The 19111-nt window shown below is 39.9% G+C and overlaps 1 protein-coding gene across 2 annotated transcripts; it reads right to left on the minus strand.

The window, feature by feature from the left end:
* Nucleotides 1–1248: 1248 nt before the first annotated feature.
* HGTX lies at nt 1249–17567 on the minus strand. Of its 2 annotated transcripts, none has more exons than NM_001382022.1 (4): nt 15813–17567; nt 13917–14102; nt 8028–8224; nt 1249–2124 (listed from the first exon to the last, which is right to left on the minus strand). In NM_001382022.1, exons 1-4 carry the CDS (start codon nt 16960–16962, stop codon nt 1894–1896), a joined length of 1764 nt encoding a protein of 587 aa, NP_001368954.1. In that variant the 5' UTR covers nt 16963–17567; the 3' UTR covers nt 1249–1893. Both variants share the same exon structure in this region, with proteins under 2 accessions (NP_001368954.1, NP_652614.1).
* Between the last annotated feature and the right edge of the window lie 1544 nt (nt 17568–19111).

The raw sequence follows: 19111 nt of genomic DNA on the forward strand, positions 1-19111 counted from the left end.
CTTCTGCTATTTGATCTACGATCCTAAGACTCATCCATGAATATCACGTAATACGGCGGCTGTTTTCTGAGCTGCCGCTAATGGCTCGTCTTGGTAATTATCGACGGTATGCTAATGGCGTTTTAAACGGGCCCGCCCCCCCAAAAAAGAGTTACCGATACCGATTGTTTGTCATTGCACTCGCTGCTAAAGCATGATTAATGTGGGTGCCCCATTAGAAGCGAGTCAACAATGGCAGTTCGGTAGTTGCAACAGTCAGTGCCCGGAGTCATTAGCCAGTCTCGATTCAGTGAGTCTGCGTATAATGTATAGTTTGGATTGTTTTCCATTCGTGTGACTGGTTGGTGGAGGAGTGAAGCCTCTCTTTCGTTTAATAGCTATTTGGGGAGAGACCGTCCATTGTAATAGAGTTATTTACTCAATGGAAGTTCAAATATTCACTTTTATTCAAATAAACACTTTTTAAATTGTATTCCACTGGAAAAACAGTCCAACAATGTATCCCAACATTTTTAAATTTGGTATCTTGCGCATAGTTGTTCATATGCAATATTCCCTCGTTACTCACGCTTCCATTTCCAGTTTCCATTTCTTACTTGTTGCATTCAGACTTTTACCCTATTCATTCATAACACCTTGGAGGGCATACATAATTTAATGATATTTATTGTTATTGGCCAACTCCCCCGACTTCCTCACGCTCCGACCTCAACCTGCTTCGATTCCATTCATGGCCTGTCCAATGTTTTCTACTCATATGCACACTTGATTGACAGTTAATCAATCTTTCGGTTTTAGTTGGATTCTTTTCACACATTCCCTTATTCTTGGGTGACGGTTTCGCCCTCTCCTTTCGTTTCGGAAATTCATTTGTCTGCACCTTGTTGGCCAGAAATACTTTCGAGTTAATCCTTTTGACTTTGTCCGTTTGACGGATTGTCGTTTGACTGACTTCTCTTACCGGATTGACTGCATGCGAGGAGTGTCTAAAGCAGATTTCCGGTCTGTAATTGTTATGAGTCTTAAGTCAGAAGAATCAATTCTTAATTCCCTTGTAGGAGTTGGCTGATCGGATTTTTTTCATACAATCCTACAGAATTTTTCGTATTTTCCAGGCCTTACAATTTTAGCTGGTATATAGCACCCAGTCACCTGTTCACTTTCTATACCGTGATATACACAAAGGCACAAAATTGCAGCCGCTTTATCCATTAAAGCCCTTAATTTGAAACCAAATCGAATTATTTTCCTTGCATTTTATATTTTATCAATTTGAAATAATTAAAATTACAATTTAATTTAAATACATTTTACATATAATTTACCGCAATAGTTAATCATCATGTTTTGCGCTTGTATCATCAATATTGTGAATATTGTTGCGCAATCTCAGTTAGCATAGTTAATAGTTAATAGTATATATATATTTTTAATTGTATGAACTAAAGTCGGTTTTAATGCACGAAATTACATTAAAGTTAAGGATTAGAAACTAAACATACAATATGTAATAAATTCAGTTTAATTTTTGTGCCAGTGCCTCAACTCCGTTCGATTTGCTTATTAAATAGTGGCGCCAATTAAGCTTCATGTTAAATGTATTATTTAGAAAATTAACATAAATATTTACACACCCATTGAACAAAGTGGGGAAATAAGTAAGAGAGTTGGAGGGGAGAAATTAAGTCTTCAGAAGACGGTAAAGTGGCAAAACCTTAAAACTTGAACCCAAATCATTTAGATGAAATTGTTTCTAGCTGCTGCTGCTTTTGTGGCTGCTTTTGCTGGGCTTTCTAGCTAGTTAGCTGGCGCTGGCGCACTGAAATTTATTCTAAGTGCATTCCATTCCATTTCATTGCGAGTCCATGTCATTGCATAGTTTGTAAATTCGTTTTAATGACGATAATTATCCTGCTGCTGCTGCGAGGACCCAGAACTGTTGCTGCGACATCTCTTGTTCTGAGCCGGGGACTCGCCCATATCGAGACTTTCGTTATCGCTATCCATGGTCTCGCTGCAATCGCCATCGTTATCGCCGCCCATATCGTCCTGTTTCCTTTTGGCCGTGGCCATTTCCGCCGCATGCCGTTTGCGCCATTTGGTGCGACGATTCTGGAACCAGACCTGCAACAAAACCAAGAAATAACTACGCTTTAGTAAGGCGAAATAAAATTTAATTGATAAATTCTTACAGGTGACCCTAACCCAGGTGATTTAAGTTTTTACTTAAATCGAAAATGTACTCAAACTGTTAAAAATATCATAGTACTGTTAAAATATAATTTATTTGTCAAACGTTTTCTATAACTGGATTCAAAAGCCTTGTGCGATGATAAGAAACATGGAAGGATTTCTTTGATCAGCGAATATCACGTCATGCTTAGCTCTTTTTCTATCTGCGTTTAAGTTAAAAACAAAAATCCTGTGCATGTGTAATTAGGCGAGTCACATTGTCAAAGTCATTAAGCCGCCATGAAGATGGGGGCAAACGACCCAGCAACAGCCCATAAGTCGCATCATCAACGCCGGTTAACCCTCAATTAAGACAATATTAAGCCCTGGACAGCCAAATGGCGAAATGTTGCCCAGCAGCATCAACACAGCACAGCAGCAACATCAACCGCAGCGGCAGCAGCAGCAGCAGCAAAGGCAGCAACTGTTTTCAGCGGCAAAAACTATGCACAAACCATGACTAACGTCTTTGGCTGCGCTTCATTTTGCCGGCCTCGTTTGCCTCGCTCTGTGGCAACATATGTTGGCCAAAATCCTCCTCGACCTTCCCATCCACAGCGCCAATGGCTGTTTTAAAAGGGGACTCACATTCACCCATCCAAGTCCCAGGCACGTTTTCCAGCTTTCCGCTCCCTGCCCCTCAGAAGGCATGGGCTTCAAATTCAAAATCGGCATAATTTCTACATTTGCCTGATGATGGAGCAGATTTTTGGTAGCTGTTTGCAGTTAGAATCATTAACAAAGCGTATAAATGGGCACTTAATGTAAGAGTCCACAGCAATTTGAAAATGATTTCGAAAGAAGAATAATACAGTTCTCCAGAATGTTTAAAGATAATCTATGGAACTGAAATAACCAACATTTAATTATAATTTTATAACGCTAATTTTTCAAGACTTCTGTTTAGTTAACATCAACTTAATTATTACGGTCTGTCATAACCGTTTTGCTTAAGTGTTCGGCCCACACCCGTGGCGAAATCAACGCGGAGCCAAACAGCCCAAAGGTGCAATTAAAGCAGATACAGGATAATTTACAACTTCATTTGCACATTTGTGTAATTATTATTTGCAAACATTATGCGAAATAAAAATACGATTAATATTTTCCGTGTGTTACAAGCCGCAGGGAGAGTGCACAGACAGTGTTTCCCAGTGTCTTGGTCCTCGGAAAAACAACAGACAGCCAGCAGCGGCAACAACAACATTAGTTGGCATCATTAAGGCTGCTTTTCATGGTCATTATTTTTTGGTAACATCTGTGTCCATGTTGCTACGGGATTTGCCACTGAGCCATGGGCAAAAAGGAAAATTGAGCTTGGGGCAAGTGGCTGGCTTCCTGGCATTTTCTCTTTTTTCCCCCATCCTTACGCCACTCGATTTTCCACGTCTCTTTTTCCCATTTCATCATCATCATAACGACGGCGTATGCGTCATCTAGCACCCACTAAAGCATAGTTGATGTTGCAATGACAACAGATTGCTGACTATTAAAGAAATGTTTAGTTTGGTTTTGCAAAAATTTAGATATTTCAGCAAGTGTTTCAACCGTAACATAAATTTTGGGACCTACGTTTTGAGAACATTTTTTAAAATAATGGACTAGTAAAAACTAAGGAGGAAAGTAAGTACGTACATAATTTGTACAGCTATTTCTAAAATTGTCGGGGCTTCTGTTTGTTTATATATACAGGATTATGTTTGTTTTTTTTCCCCTCCAAAGCTATTATATTTTTAAAGGAAAGTAAGGTTGTTGCAGTAGCAACTTACTGTTCGTGTTTCTTGGACACCCACATTCGAATCCCAATCTGAAATTTCACAACTCTTTGCAACACTTTTATGGCCACCGTATCGGGAATTAGCTAAGAACTTAGAAGCCGCCTTTGCTGGTTATGTTAGATAGCCAAGTGACTGATGCATAGGGATGGCCAAGGGAGCCGAGCCCAATTTATGACAGCCAACATGTCAAAGTCAATCAAATATTGTGGCAATCAATTGGACTTGGTCACGTTACGCTCCGATATCGAATTGGGATTTATTTATTGCGGCAGGAGCAGCACCTCCAAACAAAAAAAAAGGGAACAAAAAACCCAAACAGTACTCAAACAAAAGGAAAACGTTATAAAACATATTCCATTTTGGCACCGCAGCGGGAGTCCCTGTTTCCTGGGCCATCCGTCAGGTGAGCCCTCAGATAAGGATAAAAAGTGTTATGTAAATTTCGTAGGAACGGACAGGATGTCAAAACCAAACCTTCGGAGTGTGGTGTGCCCTCAAAGCGAAATATATGACTCTTTGGGCAAATTGGAAATTTATTTGTTTACGCGTCCTGTGCGGGGGATACTTAAAAGTCATGAAAATTTACAACATGGCTGCGCACACCGATGGCCAATACAGTTGGCCTTTTTGGTAACATCGACATCTGACAAGTTGGCTCCTACCTCGTTCGACTTTTCAACTTTTTTTCTCCTATTGGTCCAGAGAATTTTTATTTATTTATTTTAGCCAGTGCGAGTGTGTGTGTTTTGTAGTTCTGGCTCGTAAATTTCCGAATCTATATAGCCGGCTCGCCCTCGCTCTTTATATGGGGATCGCTTTCCGTATTTATGTGAGTTTGTGATTTATTTGATTTTGTATTTTGTAGCCATAAACTTGAAGCCAGCTCAGGGTTTGAGTCATAAAAGTGCATTTCGTTTTTGGTTCTTTTTTTTTTTTACTTTTGGTTATTCGACTAATTGTTCAGTAAACCTAGAAATCGTCTTCATCGCTTATGTAAATTCCTGGTCGTACCCATTCATTAACACACAATCAAATCCATTAGCCAGTCACAATAGAATTCTTCCTCATCACCAGAAAAAAAAAACAAAATCAATTAGACATTATTCCCCATTTCTGTCATAAGTTTTTATGAACCGGCCCATTGTCAGCCTGTTGGACTGTCAGTTTTCGTCAGTGGCCCATTGTGTCATTGCCAAACTGTCACTTCTGACAGTCGCCTCGAATCGGATTTGGTCCATAAGCTTTCATTATTCCGGTGCTAATTATGCAGCCCGATCTTTGTCTCATCAAAAGTAACAGATCATAAATAGCCATTTTAGACCATAATAAATATTGTTGTCTTCTGTAGCCAATGACACTTAGACACATTCCTAAAGATATTCTTTTATGAATATTTATATTTTCCTAGAAATTGATTTCTTGTATAGCAAACCCCCTGCTAAGAGCTTGTCATAAATGGTAAAGTTTGTATTGAAGGTTTTTAGACTTTAAATTAAGTTTAATTAAATAATTAAATGCGGTATGTATGATCTGTGTAATATGGACTATTTTTCAAAACCTTTCATTTATACACTTAGCTTGCTCCCAACATTTTATAATATCCGTCCTGCATGACATGTGTTTAACAGTTTTAGCCAACATAAACATTTTCATAATTAAGTAATTGGCTCATACCCCCGTTTAATTAATTCCCTAAATTATCTTCAGCTTTAAGCCCATTACATCAAATGGCAGCTCCTCCTCTGCCTGTTTATACTGCTCTCTGCCATTATTTCTATCCACCTACTATTTGCAAAACAATCCCGACCAAAGTGTTTACATACATTGACTGAACAATCAGGACCAAAATGCCATTACATTTATGCAAAACAAGCGAGAAGAGCGGGCAAAAATCACGAAAAAGCTATAACAACAAAACATGCAATAATTTTATTGCTCGAAATGGACCTCCTAACTATGCCCCCAATCACATGGACTGTCATTAATAATGGCCACAGACGCTATAATTCACCAGAGGGGGGCGCAGTCGGAGGGGGCGTGGCATCGGAAGTCTCCCGCTCATAAGAGCGTACAAAATGGCGACCATTTGCATTAAATGATTGCTAAAACGAAGGACGAAAGGAGTCGCTTTCTCTTGTTCGCCGTCTGTGTCCAAAAACGGTTTTAATTATGATAACAGCGCAATTATTCTTGTCAAGATCATTTGACCATCCACCCACTGTCATACACGTACACTAGAAGAAAATAGTATGTAATTCCAGACTAAAATAAGAATCATTCTCAAAGGGCATAGGATTCTCGTATTAACAAAATGCTCAGGTTGTAATCAAGTTAGGTTCGAATACAAGGATTTAAAAAGAAAGAATATTATGTGCCCAAACAACTTAAAATTGTAAAACCTTGGTATTTCAGCATCGATATTTGTAATATTCGTTGGAAACATAGCTTTTCTTTCTGTGCACTTGCCACTTTGCATTTTGTCTGTCTGTCATAATTTGGCTTGGTTTTTGGGGGCGGCTGTTGTCCAGCTTCTGCCTTTTTGTTTGTCAATTTGCATACTATCATCGTCATGGCTGTTTTTCATCCGACTCTGGCTAACACACACTGACACACATGCACGCACACTAATTGAATATGTATGAAGCTGGCAGGCTGCCCGTCGTTGTCGTTGTCCCTTCTGCATTTTGTGCCATCCCGGGTCCAGAATTTAATTTACACTCACCCAAAAGTCATGCAGTCATTTGGCATGTCTATCAGAGAGAGAGACGAGTTGAGACAGCGCGAAGGAAAGCCGGGGAAAAGCGGCGGGAAAATGGGGAAAATGCTGGGGCCAAAATCAACCCGAAATCCTGCAGTTTTCATCCATCTCCCTGTCCATTTGTACTCGTCATCAGCGCATTCTCTGCTCGCCGCTCCCTGTTCGTCCTGTTTAGTCCTTAGCACAAAATGACGCATATTTAGCTGCAGCTCAAGCCATCAATCCTGAATGTTCATCTATCTATCTCTATCTACGTTCCCTCGCTTTCTTTGTCCCTGTCTGCCCTGTGCCTCATTCTTTGGCAATTAATCATTTTCCTCATCATAAACGTGATTTCTTTTCCACTTCTGATTGCACTCAGTTGTGTGGTGAGAAAAGGTATCGCTTTTGGTTTGGGGGCATTTGGAAGAGATGATGTCGAGCAAATGGGGCAAACATGTTCCACTGATTTGGTTATACATGGTGACAAAACTCTATATATTTGTATTATTAATTTTTTAAGTTGAAAATTAAATAATAAAGCACCGAATTAAATAATAATTTCATATTAGGATTCAATTCACTTATAGGAAAAATGCTTCTCTATAAAAGACCTCCAAAAGGTACTAACATTTTTTAAAACCCCAAATTTTTTGTGTTTTTTAACCCACCGCAAACCAATTAACTTGCCTGGATTACAACTAATTCGGGAGTTACCAGGAACCGCAACTCAGATACAGATACGCGGCGAAAGATTCAAAATCCCGAACGACACGCGACGAGACCACGGACCACGGACCATCGACCATGACACGTGCGTTTCCCTGTTTCGGATTACAACAAAAGTTGATGACAACAAATTTGACGACACAAAGGATTTATTTGTTGATAACATTTCCTTCTTTTTCGGCGTTGTATGGTCGGAAAAAAGGGAAACTTTAAAATGGTGGAGGATAACACATTGCACTAAGCGTTTAATACGCGTTCCCCGGGGAATGAAAATGGGGACCATTGAAACCCATTGGCGCCATTTTGTATTTCGAGGGTAAGGCCGAAAAATCCACGAGATTTGTCTTTCAATAAAAATGCAAATTTGTCAGAAAAGTCTGGGGCAAAACAAGCGAAGTTCTGCTTACTCCTGTTCACCTTTTGCGGAGTCAGTTTTCTATTTTTATTTGCCTCTTCCGCCATTTTTATGAGTTTTTGATTTGCATTTGCCAAAAAGCCCGCGTCCCAAATTTTGGTGGTTTTTTAGGGTATTCCCGTTCATATTTGCTTACCTTAACCTGCGACTCGGACATTCCTAAGGCGTAAGCGAGCTTGGCACGCTCTGGTCCGGCCAGATACTTGGTTTGCTCGAATGTCTTCTCCAGGGCGAAGATCTGCTGACCACTGAATGTTGGGCGGGTGTGTTTCTTTTTGCCATCCTTGTCGTTCGATGGATGATGCTGATGCGATTGAGACAGATTGGCGGACACTGAAAGGAGGAAAAATTCATATACTCATAAATATATTTATAAATGACAAAAATATTTGTTATGCATGAAATCTCAGCTCATTAGCTCTAATTTTTCCGTCATACCAAATTTGGTCATTAAATATTTCGGCCCTCGAAACTTTTCGAATTGCAGGAGTTGAAACACTTTGAGCACCTTGTTTACAAGCTTTTCTCAAAATTTAAACATTACATCTCCCCCGAAAATTGTTTTAATGAATTGTTAAATAATGCCGCCGTAAAGACGGGGACAAAGTTGTTTAGCGCATCGTGGGGTGGTTGTAAAACGATTTCCTTTTTGCGGCTGAAAAGTTTTATGACATTTATTAATTGTTTACGAGGCGACAGCTGCTAATTTGAGAAGAAACTTTTGGAACAAAGGAACTGCAAAAGGTGTTTAGGGGTTGTCAACTAACATTAAATGATTTTGAAACTCAATTTTGGAACATTTAGCAGCAAATATTCGGATTCGAACAATGATGAATAAGAAATTAAATGACATTTAATCAAAAATTATAATTTCATCCTAGTAAGAATTATGTTTTGCCTATCCAACATTTGTTTACTATAACTATGTTCTGCAGCCGCTTAATAATTCCACTCTAATTACAATTTGGCAAGAAAATTAATGTGCAGAGTGGCAGACTGAAAAAATTCCTATGCACACGTTTGCCCAATTAACAAACCCAAATTGACCACAGCAATTTATGGTACAAGGAGCCCGAGGACGAAAACTTTTGCCGGCGAGGGTCGTCGGAGCCTTCATTAAATAAATTAGCAAAAGCGACGACGACGACAGCAAGAGGCCAATAAAAGCGAGCCAAGTGGTCCAAAACAGAACGCCCATTCGACGGCCACGCCCCCTCAGCAAAGTGGCATTGTCAGGGTCGTAGGCGGGGGGATTTGCCGGGGGGCGCTACGTGCCCTGTTGGCTCGTAAAGTCAGTCAAGTGGACATGGAGGGTGGTCATAAAATTAAACGGTAGCTGTGGGAATGGCAAAAAGGGGAGTGGGTGGTGGTGGTGGTGGGTTGTGGGTGTGTGTGTGCTTTCAATTAATGTCACCCCATTATTAAATGATCCCTAATTATGTGAAATGATTTAACTAAATATGCACAACGCAGAACCCAAAAGGGGACATCCGGTGGAAGGGCAGATGGGGTTTGGTAAAAGGTAAAGCCACAGACAGCCGTTGTCCTCGAAAGGGTGGTCCTTTTTTCGGTCTACATTGGGTTGAAACTCTGTGTCCCTTTATGATACTTTGGTGCCATTTGCGCAGAATTATTAATTTAAATTGTTATTTCTAACAGCTTTCATATAGATAAGGATATTTTTTATTCGGGTTAAGCACGGCACTATGCGAAATTACATGTGATGGGAGGATGTGCTTTGTGTTACAGAAAGGCATTGCAATTAAACGGCATTCGTTGAATTGATCTAATTAAGGACGAAAAAGGTAGAAAATAGTAAACGCTGCTGGCACATACAAGTTTATAAAACTATTAAAGCGATTCATTCTATAAATATTCTTAGATTTATCTGATTTGTTTGTATAATATATATTTAAAAATGTAATGGCATTATAAACTTGAAGCCAATAGTTAACACTTTCCATTTTAATTCAATCTCAGCTGTCACTTCTGTACCATTTGGCTGCCATGTTCGAGTTATGAAAACAAAATGCCTTGCCAAATAAAAATGTGTGTGGCATTAAATTTATACGTTTTATTTTTTGTTATTTTTTTTCGCAGACAATTCTGGAGCTTAACAAGACTTGTCAATAAAGGGGGATAGGTTGTTCGAGGGTATCTCCCGCGGACTTTCGCTTTGGATGGGTATTCGCCATGTAACAAGCGTAATCCCTTGCAAGAAAAATTGTAGCAGTGATAATTTTTTTATTCTCTTTGGGTATAGCTATCTCGTTTGGCCCCCTTTATTTCGTCTCTCTCGCACTGCCTGGGTTCCTTGGCGGTTGGCAGCTGCGTCCTGCAAGGACCCTCATAAATAACCGACAAATATGAAGCGTTTATTTGCTCATGTCACGGCCCTCAAACGCAATGCAATGAAATGGAAATGGTCCGCCCCTGCTGCCTGTTGTTTTTCCTTTTTTTTTCTGACCCCTCAGCACGCCCCTCTATCCATCGATTGAGGCACTGGCAGTTGTCTATAATCGCATAAGTCACCCTGTTGGCATCGCTGCATTTGCACTTTTTTCTCCCAACACTCAAATTCCTTTCTCATTCTATACCTTTTTTTTGCTTTTCCTTACTGCCAATATTTTTTACGGCGTTAATATTTTTTGGTCATTCCTTTGGCGGGGTGGCAAGTAAATTTTAGGTGGGCGTGTGCTATTTTGTGTAAATGTTTCCCTTATTGAAAATATTAAAATGCCATTTATTATCGGGTCTGATGGTGCCATAGACAAGGAAAGGCGGGATAATTTGATTTGAGAATGGAATGACTTTAGCGAGACAATCGTTAACACCAAATGTTGATAGACTAGGGATTATCTTTTGATATCACCACTGACGTTCGTCTGCTAAATTTTCAAATGTATTGAGTACTAATGCCAATTGACAATTGAGAATAATAGTTTGGGTTATATACCTTCAAAAATATATACTTAAAAGTGTTCCTGCGTGTTCTATTTCGCTTGCTGAATTGCTAAACATTTGAAGTAAGTGTCCTTATTATAAATTCCCGTCCACGCAACCCAGATCATTTCCCCGCTCCTCTCACGTTGATGTAACAATCTTGTAAAATGTTAATGCCAATCTGGTTGCTGAGCAGTAAAATCTTTGCACACACCGGTTGGGGCGGATAATCCGCACCTTTTTTATATACCCCTGGTAGTATGCGATTTTATATATATATATATATATGTAAGTGGCATGGTCGGTTGCCTCATTAAGTGCCACTGCTGCCATCCCTGTCTTTCCCTCGTGTCTTGTGCGGTGTTTTATGGCCTGTTTTATGCCCGATTATATGCTTAAAGCACAAGTTTTTCATGGAGCTAAGGGAGGGGGGGGGGAGAGAGATTCCGGGGGATGACACAGAAAATGCCACTTGAATTTTAATTAAACGCAACAGCTAGACAGGCAAGTGCCGTCTCTTTCTGCTGTCTTCATTAAGCTTAATGAATTGTGTCAAACGCAGACTGCGGTTTCAGTTGCCGTCCTCTTCTGAATTTACGATTCTTTTCCTCTCGTCCTGTATTTACTTTTTATGCCAAAGTTAATTATTTAATTAGCACAATGCGGTTACACGCTTTATTTTCGTTTCGCTTTTAATGAATAAGAGTCAGCACTGAAGGAAATGGTAAAGGGTGAAGTGAGTTTGTGTTTGGTAAGAAATAGTTAGCTACATTTTAACAATATATATTTGCGTGCATTTTCCGTTTCTCAGTAAAGTCACTAGTTCGATTGTTTATTATTAACCCGTTGTATCTGCACAGCGATAACTAACCTACCACATACGATATGGATTATCAACCTAACAATTTCCATGCACACTATCAACTATAATGCAAACCCCACTTAATCCATTTCAATCACATTGAATAAAATTCCGCAATGAACTAGTATAAATGGAAAGCCAATAAATTTCCATTAATGAATTGCACGGCAAATATTGATAATGAACAATACAAATAAACGCGTTGATAACCATAAACAGGTGGAATGCTACCAAATGAAATAAAAAAAAATTTGCAGGCTTAATCAAAGAGTAAATAATGCCACCCAAAAGCTAATCAAATGAAATTGCATTATTAATAACAAATAAAATGTGTTGAAAAATAGGAGAACAAAAAATCATAGCATACTTTTGAGGGCAGGAGAACAAATTCAAATGAGTTTGTGTGTGTTGCCATTTCAGGCGCACACGCACACATACACGCACGCACAGCGGAGAAAGCTTTCTCCCTTGTTAACATGACAGCCTACAAGCACATAAACACAAATACATACTAATACGTGTGTTGGGCTGCTCCATTTCGGGATAAAAAGGAAGAGCATCGGAGTGAAGCTAAACAAAACACCCCCCATTGTTTCAGCTAGATAATAATGTGGCAACATATTCTCACAGCGTCTGTGTCTGCCTTTATCTTCCTATATACATTATATATGTATATATACATACACAGGCAGTCTGCTTAAACATTTTGTTTTCGACTAACGAAAGTTTTTTCCGTCTGGACCCACCAGCTGTCGCATCTTTTCTGCCATAAATACGTATATACACAGATAAATAAAAAATGGATATAAGAAATGGTTGTATGTTTATGTAAATAGGGGAAATATGAGAATGTTAAACGTGGCCAAAGTTAACCGAAACAAAAATGATGTGGAAACAATGAGCCAAAGCAACTGACAATTGAAACATGTTTTTCAAATTCAATTTTATTTTATAGCTTGTTGGATTTGATTTAAATTTTCAGAAGTGTATTGATTTCTATATGGAAAAGAGAGGCGAATGCATAATAAAGTTGTAGCTTTAAGACTTTAATAAAATTTAGACGTGAATAGTAGATATTAAGAATTTTCGTAGAATTATTTATTATCTTTTATATATGTATGTATTAATAATCATAGCATCCGTTTATATGTTTTTATATAACCACTTTTAAGAATCGCTAGTTTTCTACCGACTTTATCCAGTCTCCTTGTCCAATCCAGCTACCCAACCATTCGCTGCTCTGTTTAGCAAATCAATTAAATCAATATTTGCTTAATGTTGCCCACAGAGCTACCAAAAGCGTGAAAATTCCACGACACCTAACGACACACTTCAGAAATCAAATCGAACACAAGCCAAACATAAACATAGAGTCTGTGCCACGAATCTGTATCTGTATCTGTGCTCCTTTCCACGATCGCATGAATGTAAGAAAATTGTGAACGATTTCCGAGTTGTGGGCCAAGATTTTAGTGCACAGTCATGGCCGCAATTAAAAGGCGAACAGCAGCAGCAGCAGCAGTAGCCCACAGCACTAAATCAAATCAATTGCCAATGCGAACCCGATGACGATAGTGATAATGACGAGGAAGAGGGGCCTTTAAACAAATAAACAATTGGATGTTGGAAAAGGAAAACGAGTTTCGAACTGGTGGCACATTACTTAATGAGCTTAGCGATGCCTATAAATAGATGTAATAATGAAGTAACCAGATCAGAAATCAGAAATCGGTTGCTCGCCCGTTCAGTAAATTAATATTTCATATGGCCAAGAAGGGTGGATTGGCATACCATGTCCCATCCCGGCATCATCATCGCCATCATTATCGACTTTTGTGTGGAGTCATTCCGAAAGAGAGCTCTCCGAGCCCGCTGATCGTGTTAAAGTGGTTCCTCAACACTTATTAATGAGTCGGACAATGCAACTTGCCCCCGTTGTAAGCCACATTGGTAATCACTTGAGAAGCCCATTGCCTGATCACCGTGATCATTAGTTGGGCATTCGCTGCGCTTTGTTAACGGTTTCCCCGGGTCCCCAGATCGCCAGCTCCGCAGATCCCCCCATTCAATCCAATCCGATTCGATGACCGCCTCCTGAACAGGAAGTGGAAATCGCAACGAGGTGTGCCCGCCACTTACAATTGATACCAAATTACGCGCCCGATTCACCGATCAATCGCAAATTAATGATTGTTTGCTAACAAGCTGCAATATACTTACTCGTGTTGGAGAGCCGTTCGCGCCACGCGATGGGATTGGCCACCAGTCCCTGTAATCCTGGCCAGTACAGGTGCGTGCGGTCCACTATGTGTCCGGCGTGGGTCTTCAGTGGCGCCCCTTGGCTCTGCGATAGATACTGGGCCATTCCCGCTGCTGCGGCGGCGATCGAGAAGCGGGGAATGCCAGCTGAGGGTAAATAAATGGATGGGGAAACCATGATCAGAAACGAGTTTGTTAGGACTGTTAAATAAATTTATTTAAACAAAAACAAAAATGACTGTGGCACACTAGTCCATGTATTTCATTTTTAAAACAAGGAATAAAATGATTTTTAAAGATGATAATTTGAGTTTGAAAAGGATAGATGACAGTTTTCTTAAGTAACAATTTACTTAAGTGAGAACGATTAGCTTCCCGTAAACTTCAAACCATTTTAAAGTAGTTCGCATATTAATATAAATATTGTTATCCCTGATGTAATATTTTTCTATATGTATGTTCAAAATACTGTGTAGTGAATTGCATAATCATTTTAATAAGCCCACCCCATTAACTAATCCTCTCCAAAGTTTATTTCCCTTTCATGAGAATTTCGCGCAATTTGTTCTCAGCCAGCCAATTTTTCTGCCCACTCATGGCGAACTCAAACACACAATACGGAATTTGTTCGAATTAATTAAAGACCATTAAATAATTTGTCAAAGAATGAGTTACGTTTCTGGTGACCGAATCGTTTAAAGAAAAACCCAAATAAACGAATCAAATCACATAAACGCCCTCGTTAAAAATAATTAAAAATGTTATGGCAAATTGTCATCACCCTGTCAACCGCGCCCCCTCCTTTCAAACCACTGTCATGTCACACAATTGGTCTACATTTGAGTGAAAAAGTACAAAAAATGCGACGCAGAGTGGCTGAAAAACCAAATCATTTTAGTGAAACGACAGCGTCACAGATTCAGATCCCCTCCACCATTTATTTTCCATATAGACCACGTTTTTTGTGTGTCATTTTGATTTAATTACAAACAATTTGACAACTAATTGCTGCAAATTTTAACGTTAAAACGCGTATCTCATTACGTTATGTGGTAATTTTGCAATTGGATATTATAACCATTTTGGGTTTCGTAGAAAACGGTGTGCTCAATATCCAAAATTGCCCTGATTAGGTAAAGCGACCAGGGGGCGTAATGACAGGGGGGTTGTGGGCTGGGGAATGGCTTTTATTGAATCATGGAATCATATGGAATCATGCCAAACCGGATTCGTAAACAAAACAACAATTTTCGGTCGTTTTTGTTCGACGAGATTGCCTTTTTATTTTTCTGTTTGGTTTGCGAAACGAGTTTTTGAAGCATTTAAAATATATCTCTTTTTTTCTTTGGCTTTTTGAGTTCGGTGCATACAAAATATCTATTGATTCGTGTCTGATACATATGTACATATATACACATATTTCAGTGTTGCATAATGACTAGGTGCATTGAATTGGGAGAGACAATTGTAAATAAACAGGTAGCGTATTATTATTTCATTTTTATTATGCAATTAAGTTTAATAGTTATGCGTTCAAATTAGAGCAAAGTTCTTCAGCATTAAGCAACACATATAGCAACTTTTTGGAAAGCGCTTAAATTTAAATGGAATATTTTGATTTTTCCAAATTTAGATTTATGTCAATAAAATTGTAAAAACAAGAACCATTGTTTATGTATTTTATTTTATGCATTATTAAAATGTGTGTTTTAACAAACATCTTTAAGAAGTTCGAAATTTATTAAAAGTCCCCAAATCATGGCCTTATACACTTTCTTCCTTAATATAATTGGTATAAAATAACAGGGTATAATATATAATAAACCCAACCCATATTAAATCCATTCCTTTACTCACCTCCTGTTAAAGCACTTAGACCCGCCGATGTCACCGGCGGTGGTTTGGAGAGGATGGTATCGATGCCGTGCGGATTGGGTGCACCCTGGCTGTTGGTGTTCGTAGTCGTGGTGGAGGACGACGATGAGCTGCCACCGGATCCGCGATCACTGATCAAATGCGAATTCGGGCTGTGGCTATAGGACAAGCCATTTGCCGACGCCGACGATCCACCGACTCCTTGACCCTTCATTTCCGTGGTCATCGAGTGAAGAGCGGCCAGCGGGGGACCGAGAAAACTCAGTGGGAGCTTGTGGTCCATGTGGTTATTGTTGTTGTGACATCCGGGGTTTCCGGCATGGTTGGCATTGTGCAAAGCCAGTGGGTTCACTCCATGATGGTGCTGGAACTTTGCCCTCTGGCTGCTGAGATTCTCGGGACTGTAGTCGTTCTGGCCCTGCGGCGGTGGACTGGCGGATTCGCTGGTCTGGCATGGATCCTCCGCTCCGCTGCTCCTCTGGCTCAAGGCATACGACTTGGCACTGTCCACACCGGGACTGGAATTGTGTTCGTATCGCGGAGATGGCGAGGAGTCAGAATGGAGTCTAGAAGAGGCGGGTGGCGGTGTCGTCGATGGCGAGTCCGAATCCTTGAGACCTCCGCCATGTGCCGCCTTTAGCAACATTAGCGGACTGCTGTTGTTGTTGTTACTGCTATTATTGTTATTATTATTATTGTTGTTGGCATAAACGGCCGCTGCCGCCGCTGCACTGTGGTAATCGGCCAACTGTTGTTGATAGTCCGCCGCCGCCATCGCATGGGCATGGACATCCGCGAAGCCATTGCTCATGGCCGCCGCCAAATGATGACGTTGAGCCGCCGACGGGGGACTTCCCTGGGCGGCGGCCGCAAAACTATGATGGCGCATATACGGATTTATCAGATCCATCTCGGGCGCTTCGTGGCCGTAGTCCAGGCACTCCGGGTGCTGCTGCGGTGGTGCTCGGTAAAATGCCGGCGGAAGGGCCAAGTTAAAGGCGGAATTGGCGGACAGCTGGAAGCTCTGGGCCAGCTGCTTGGCCGCCACCTTGGCGTCTGGCGGTGGAGGCGTGGGCGAGGGATTGCTGCTGCCACCCGCCGGCGTAATGCTCAGGAATGGACTACCCAGCTTGGGATCGGTCTACGGATAGGTATTCACGCGGAGAAGATCGAATCTTAACGATTTAGGCTTTTCAGTTTGGTTATAAATAGTATTTAAGCAATAGCAGCTTTTTGTTCAAATATTTTTGATTAATTACTTCTATGTAATTAAGACCAAAAAAATTATTTAAGGGGATATCCTGCTTTATGCTTATAAAACTTATTGAGTTCCTTAATAATTTTTTGGAAATTTTGTTTAACTACGTATTTTGCTTGAATTGTTTTCAATTATAATGTCAGCACTTCAGTTTCCGATGTACGCAGTATTTATATTTATATAGGGTTTTTAATATTTTCCGATCACGATACGATTAAAACACGTAAATCTATATATTCAAGATCAAATGATCAAATGATCTTGAATCCTTTTTAGCACAAGCACGAAACCGATTTTGTCAAACGGTTGAGCACGAAAACGTTTATTGTTCAAATCGTTCTTAGATTTTAAGAAACTACACTTGGCATAATCGATTTGAACGAGATCAGGCTATATGGGTAACTCCGTGGCCGGAAAATATCGTAGTGAATGAAGACCCGCGCGTGTCCGCTTGTTTAGGCCTACGACTAACGAATGATTTCGAAATTGACTCGACTGGCCCTCAGTCGCACAATCTCAGTTTCAATTTCAGTTTCGGTTTTTGGTTGGGGGTACGGCTTTCAACCCTCCGCATTCCGATTCCACTTCCACTCGCAGCATCATCTCTAGAGCGCGCGAGGGAGAGAGTCGTATATGGTTGTCTTGCTCCCCCATATCGATGTGTCTCTTTCTCGCCCACAAGAGTGTTCCACAATCAGTGTAAACATGAAATGCAGACTGGAACGCAGTGGCATTGGCACAAAACGAATGGGAATTTTATTATGTACATCATTAAAATCAACTATTTCGGATTCGGATTGGAGCCTGGGACTGAAACGGGAACTTATCCTGGCACTCTTGGTGTGCTTTGTCTCGCTTGCACCACCATCTGTCCTTTTCTGGCCAACTGTTTCCTTGAGGCTGAGTGCATTTTCATGGCTTTTTCCCTGGGTCGCTGGATTGTGGGTGGCCTTTTTGTCGACTGCGAATTCCGTTTATTTGTTTAAAAAGCTATAAATATTGAGACGAAGCTGGCAGCTTTTTTCGTTGGACTTATTCATTTAAATAATTAAAAATTGCGCTGGCGATAAATGAGAGCTATAAATGTAAACGAGAAACTATAGGTTAAAGTAGAAGTATTTCAACACTTTTTTTAAATGTTTGTTTGTAATTAATTTAATACAAAATTCTGTACTTAAGTAATATAACATAAATATGTGAAATGTTATTAATTCGCGAACTGTAAAGAATATGCCTATATAGTTTTATTTTTTAATTACTCTATATTTTAAGGATTTTTTTTAACCATATACCAAAGACACCTTTTTCTAGATTATCTTATAAATTATTTTCAGAAATGTGAGTCCCAGCACAGCATACCAACATATATATGTATGTATCACGTTTTGTACCGCTCACACTTTCATCACCGAACTGAATTAATACGCTAATTAACATTTTAATATTATTATGTGCCCGTCGGTGGGCCGGAGGATTGTTAACCCACCGACGGCCAACGAATTATATTTATGTTTATCTATATAAAAATACCGCTGTTGCTGGTGTTACACACACACACACATACTCTGACAGGCAGACGGGTGGTCCACATACAAATACAAAAATGCGCTTCATTTAATAATAAACTACACACAATTTTAATTTACTCAGACAAAACGGTGAGATCTCATAGGAATGAAATGGGATGTGGAATAGAGGGCAAGGCCACGCCCACTAAAATGAGAAAGGGAGAGAGAACTTGGACCGCCATTGTGAATGAATGTGAGTGAAAGTATGAAGGAGCGAATTCACTCAACCGTTGAGTGAGTATCTCTATCTTTTGCTGGTCATTTCCACCACAGCTTGTTGATTTTCGACTGTGTTCTTTATTTAATTGACTTTGCCGACCCATAAAAATGAAGACCTTAAATACTCCTGGAAGCCTTACCCATCCATTCGTCTCTCCTTTCGTAGTTCGTCTAAGCAGCCCTCATCTTTTGCTTTGATCTGAAACAATTCCCCATAAATTTATGCGTGGCAGAAA

Source organism: Drosophila melanogaster, chromosome 3L (assembly GCF_000001215.4).
Source record: "Drosophila melanogaster chromosome 3L".
NCBI lineage: Eukaryota > Metazoa > Arthropoda > Insecta > Diptera > Drosophilidae > Drosophila > Drosophila melanogaster.

What these genes read in the sequence shown, in the direction of transcription:
- HGTX (NM_144357.3), bottom strand. Translation starts at nt 16,740, where the DNA reads ATGGATCTGATAAATCCGTATATGCGCCATCATAGTTTTGCGGCCGCC. An exon ending in CGAACGGCTCTCCAACACGA is followed by an intron (nt 8,225 to 13,916) that starts GTAAGTATATTG and finishes TCCTCCTTTCAG; the next exon opens with TGTCCGCCAATCTGTCTCAA. An exon ending in TGTCCGAGTCGCAGGTTAAG is followed by an intron (nt 2,125 to 8,027) that starts GTAAGCAAATAT and finishes GTTTTGTTGCAG; the next exon opens with GTCTGGTTCCAGAATCGTCG.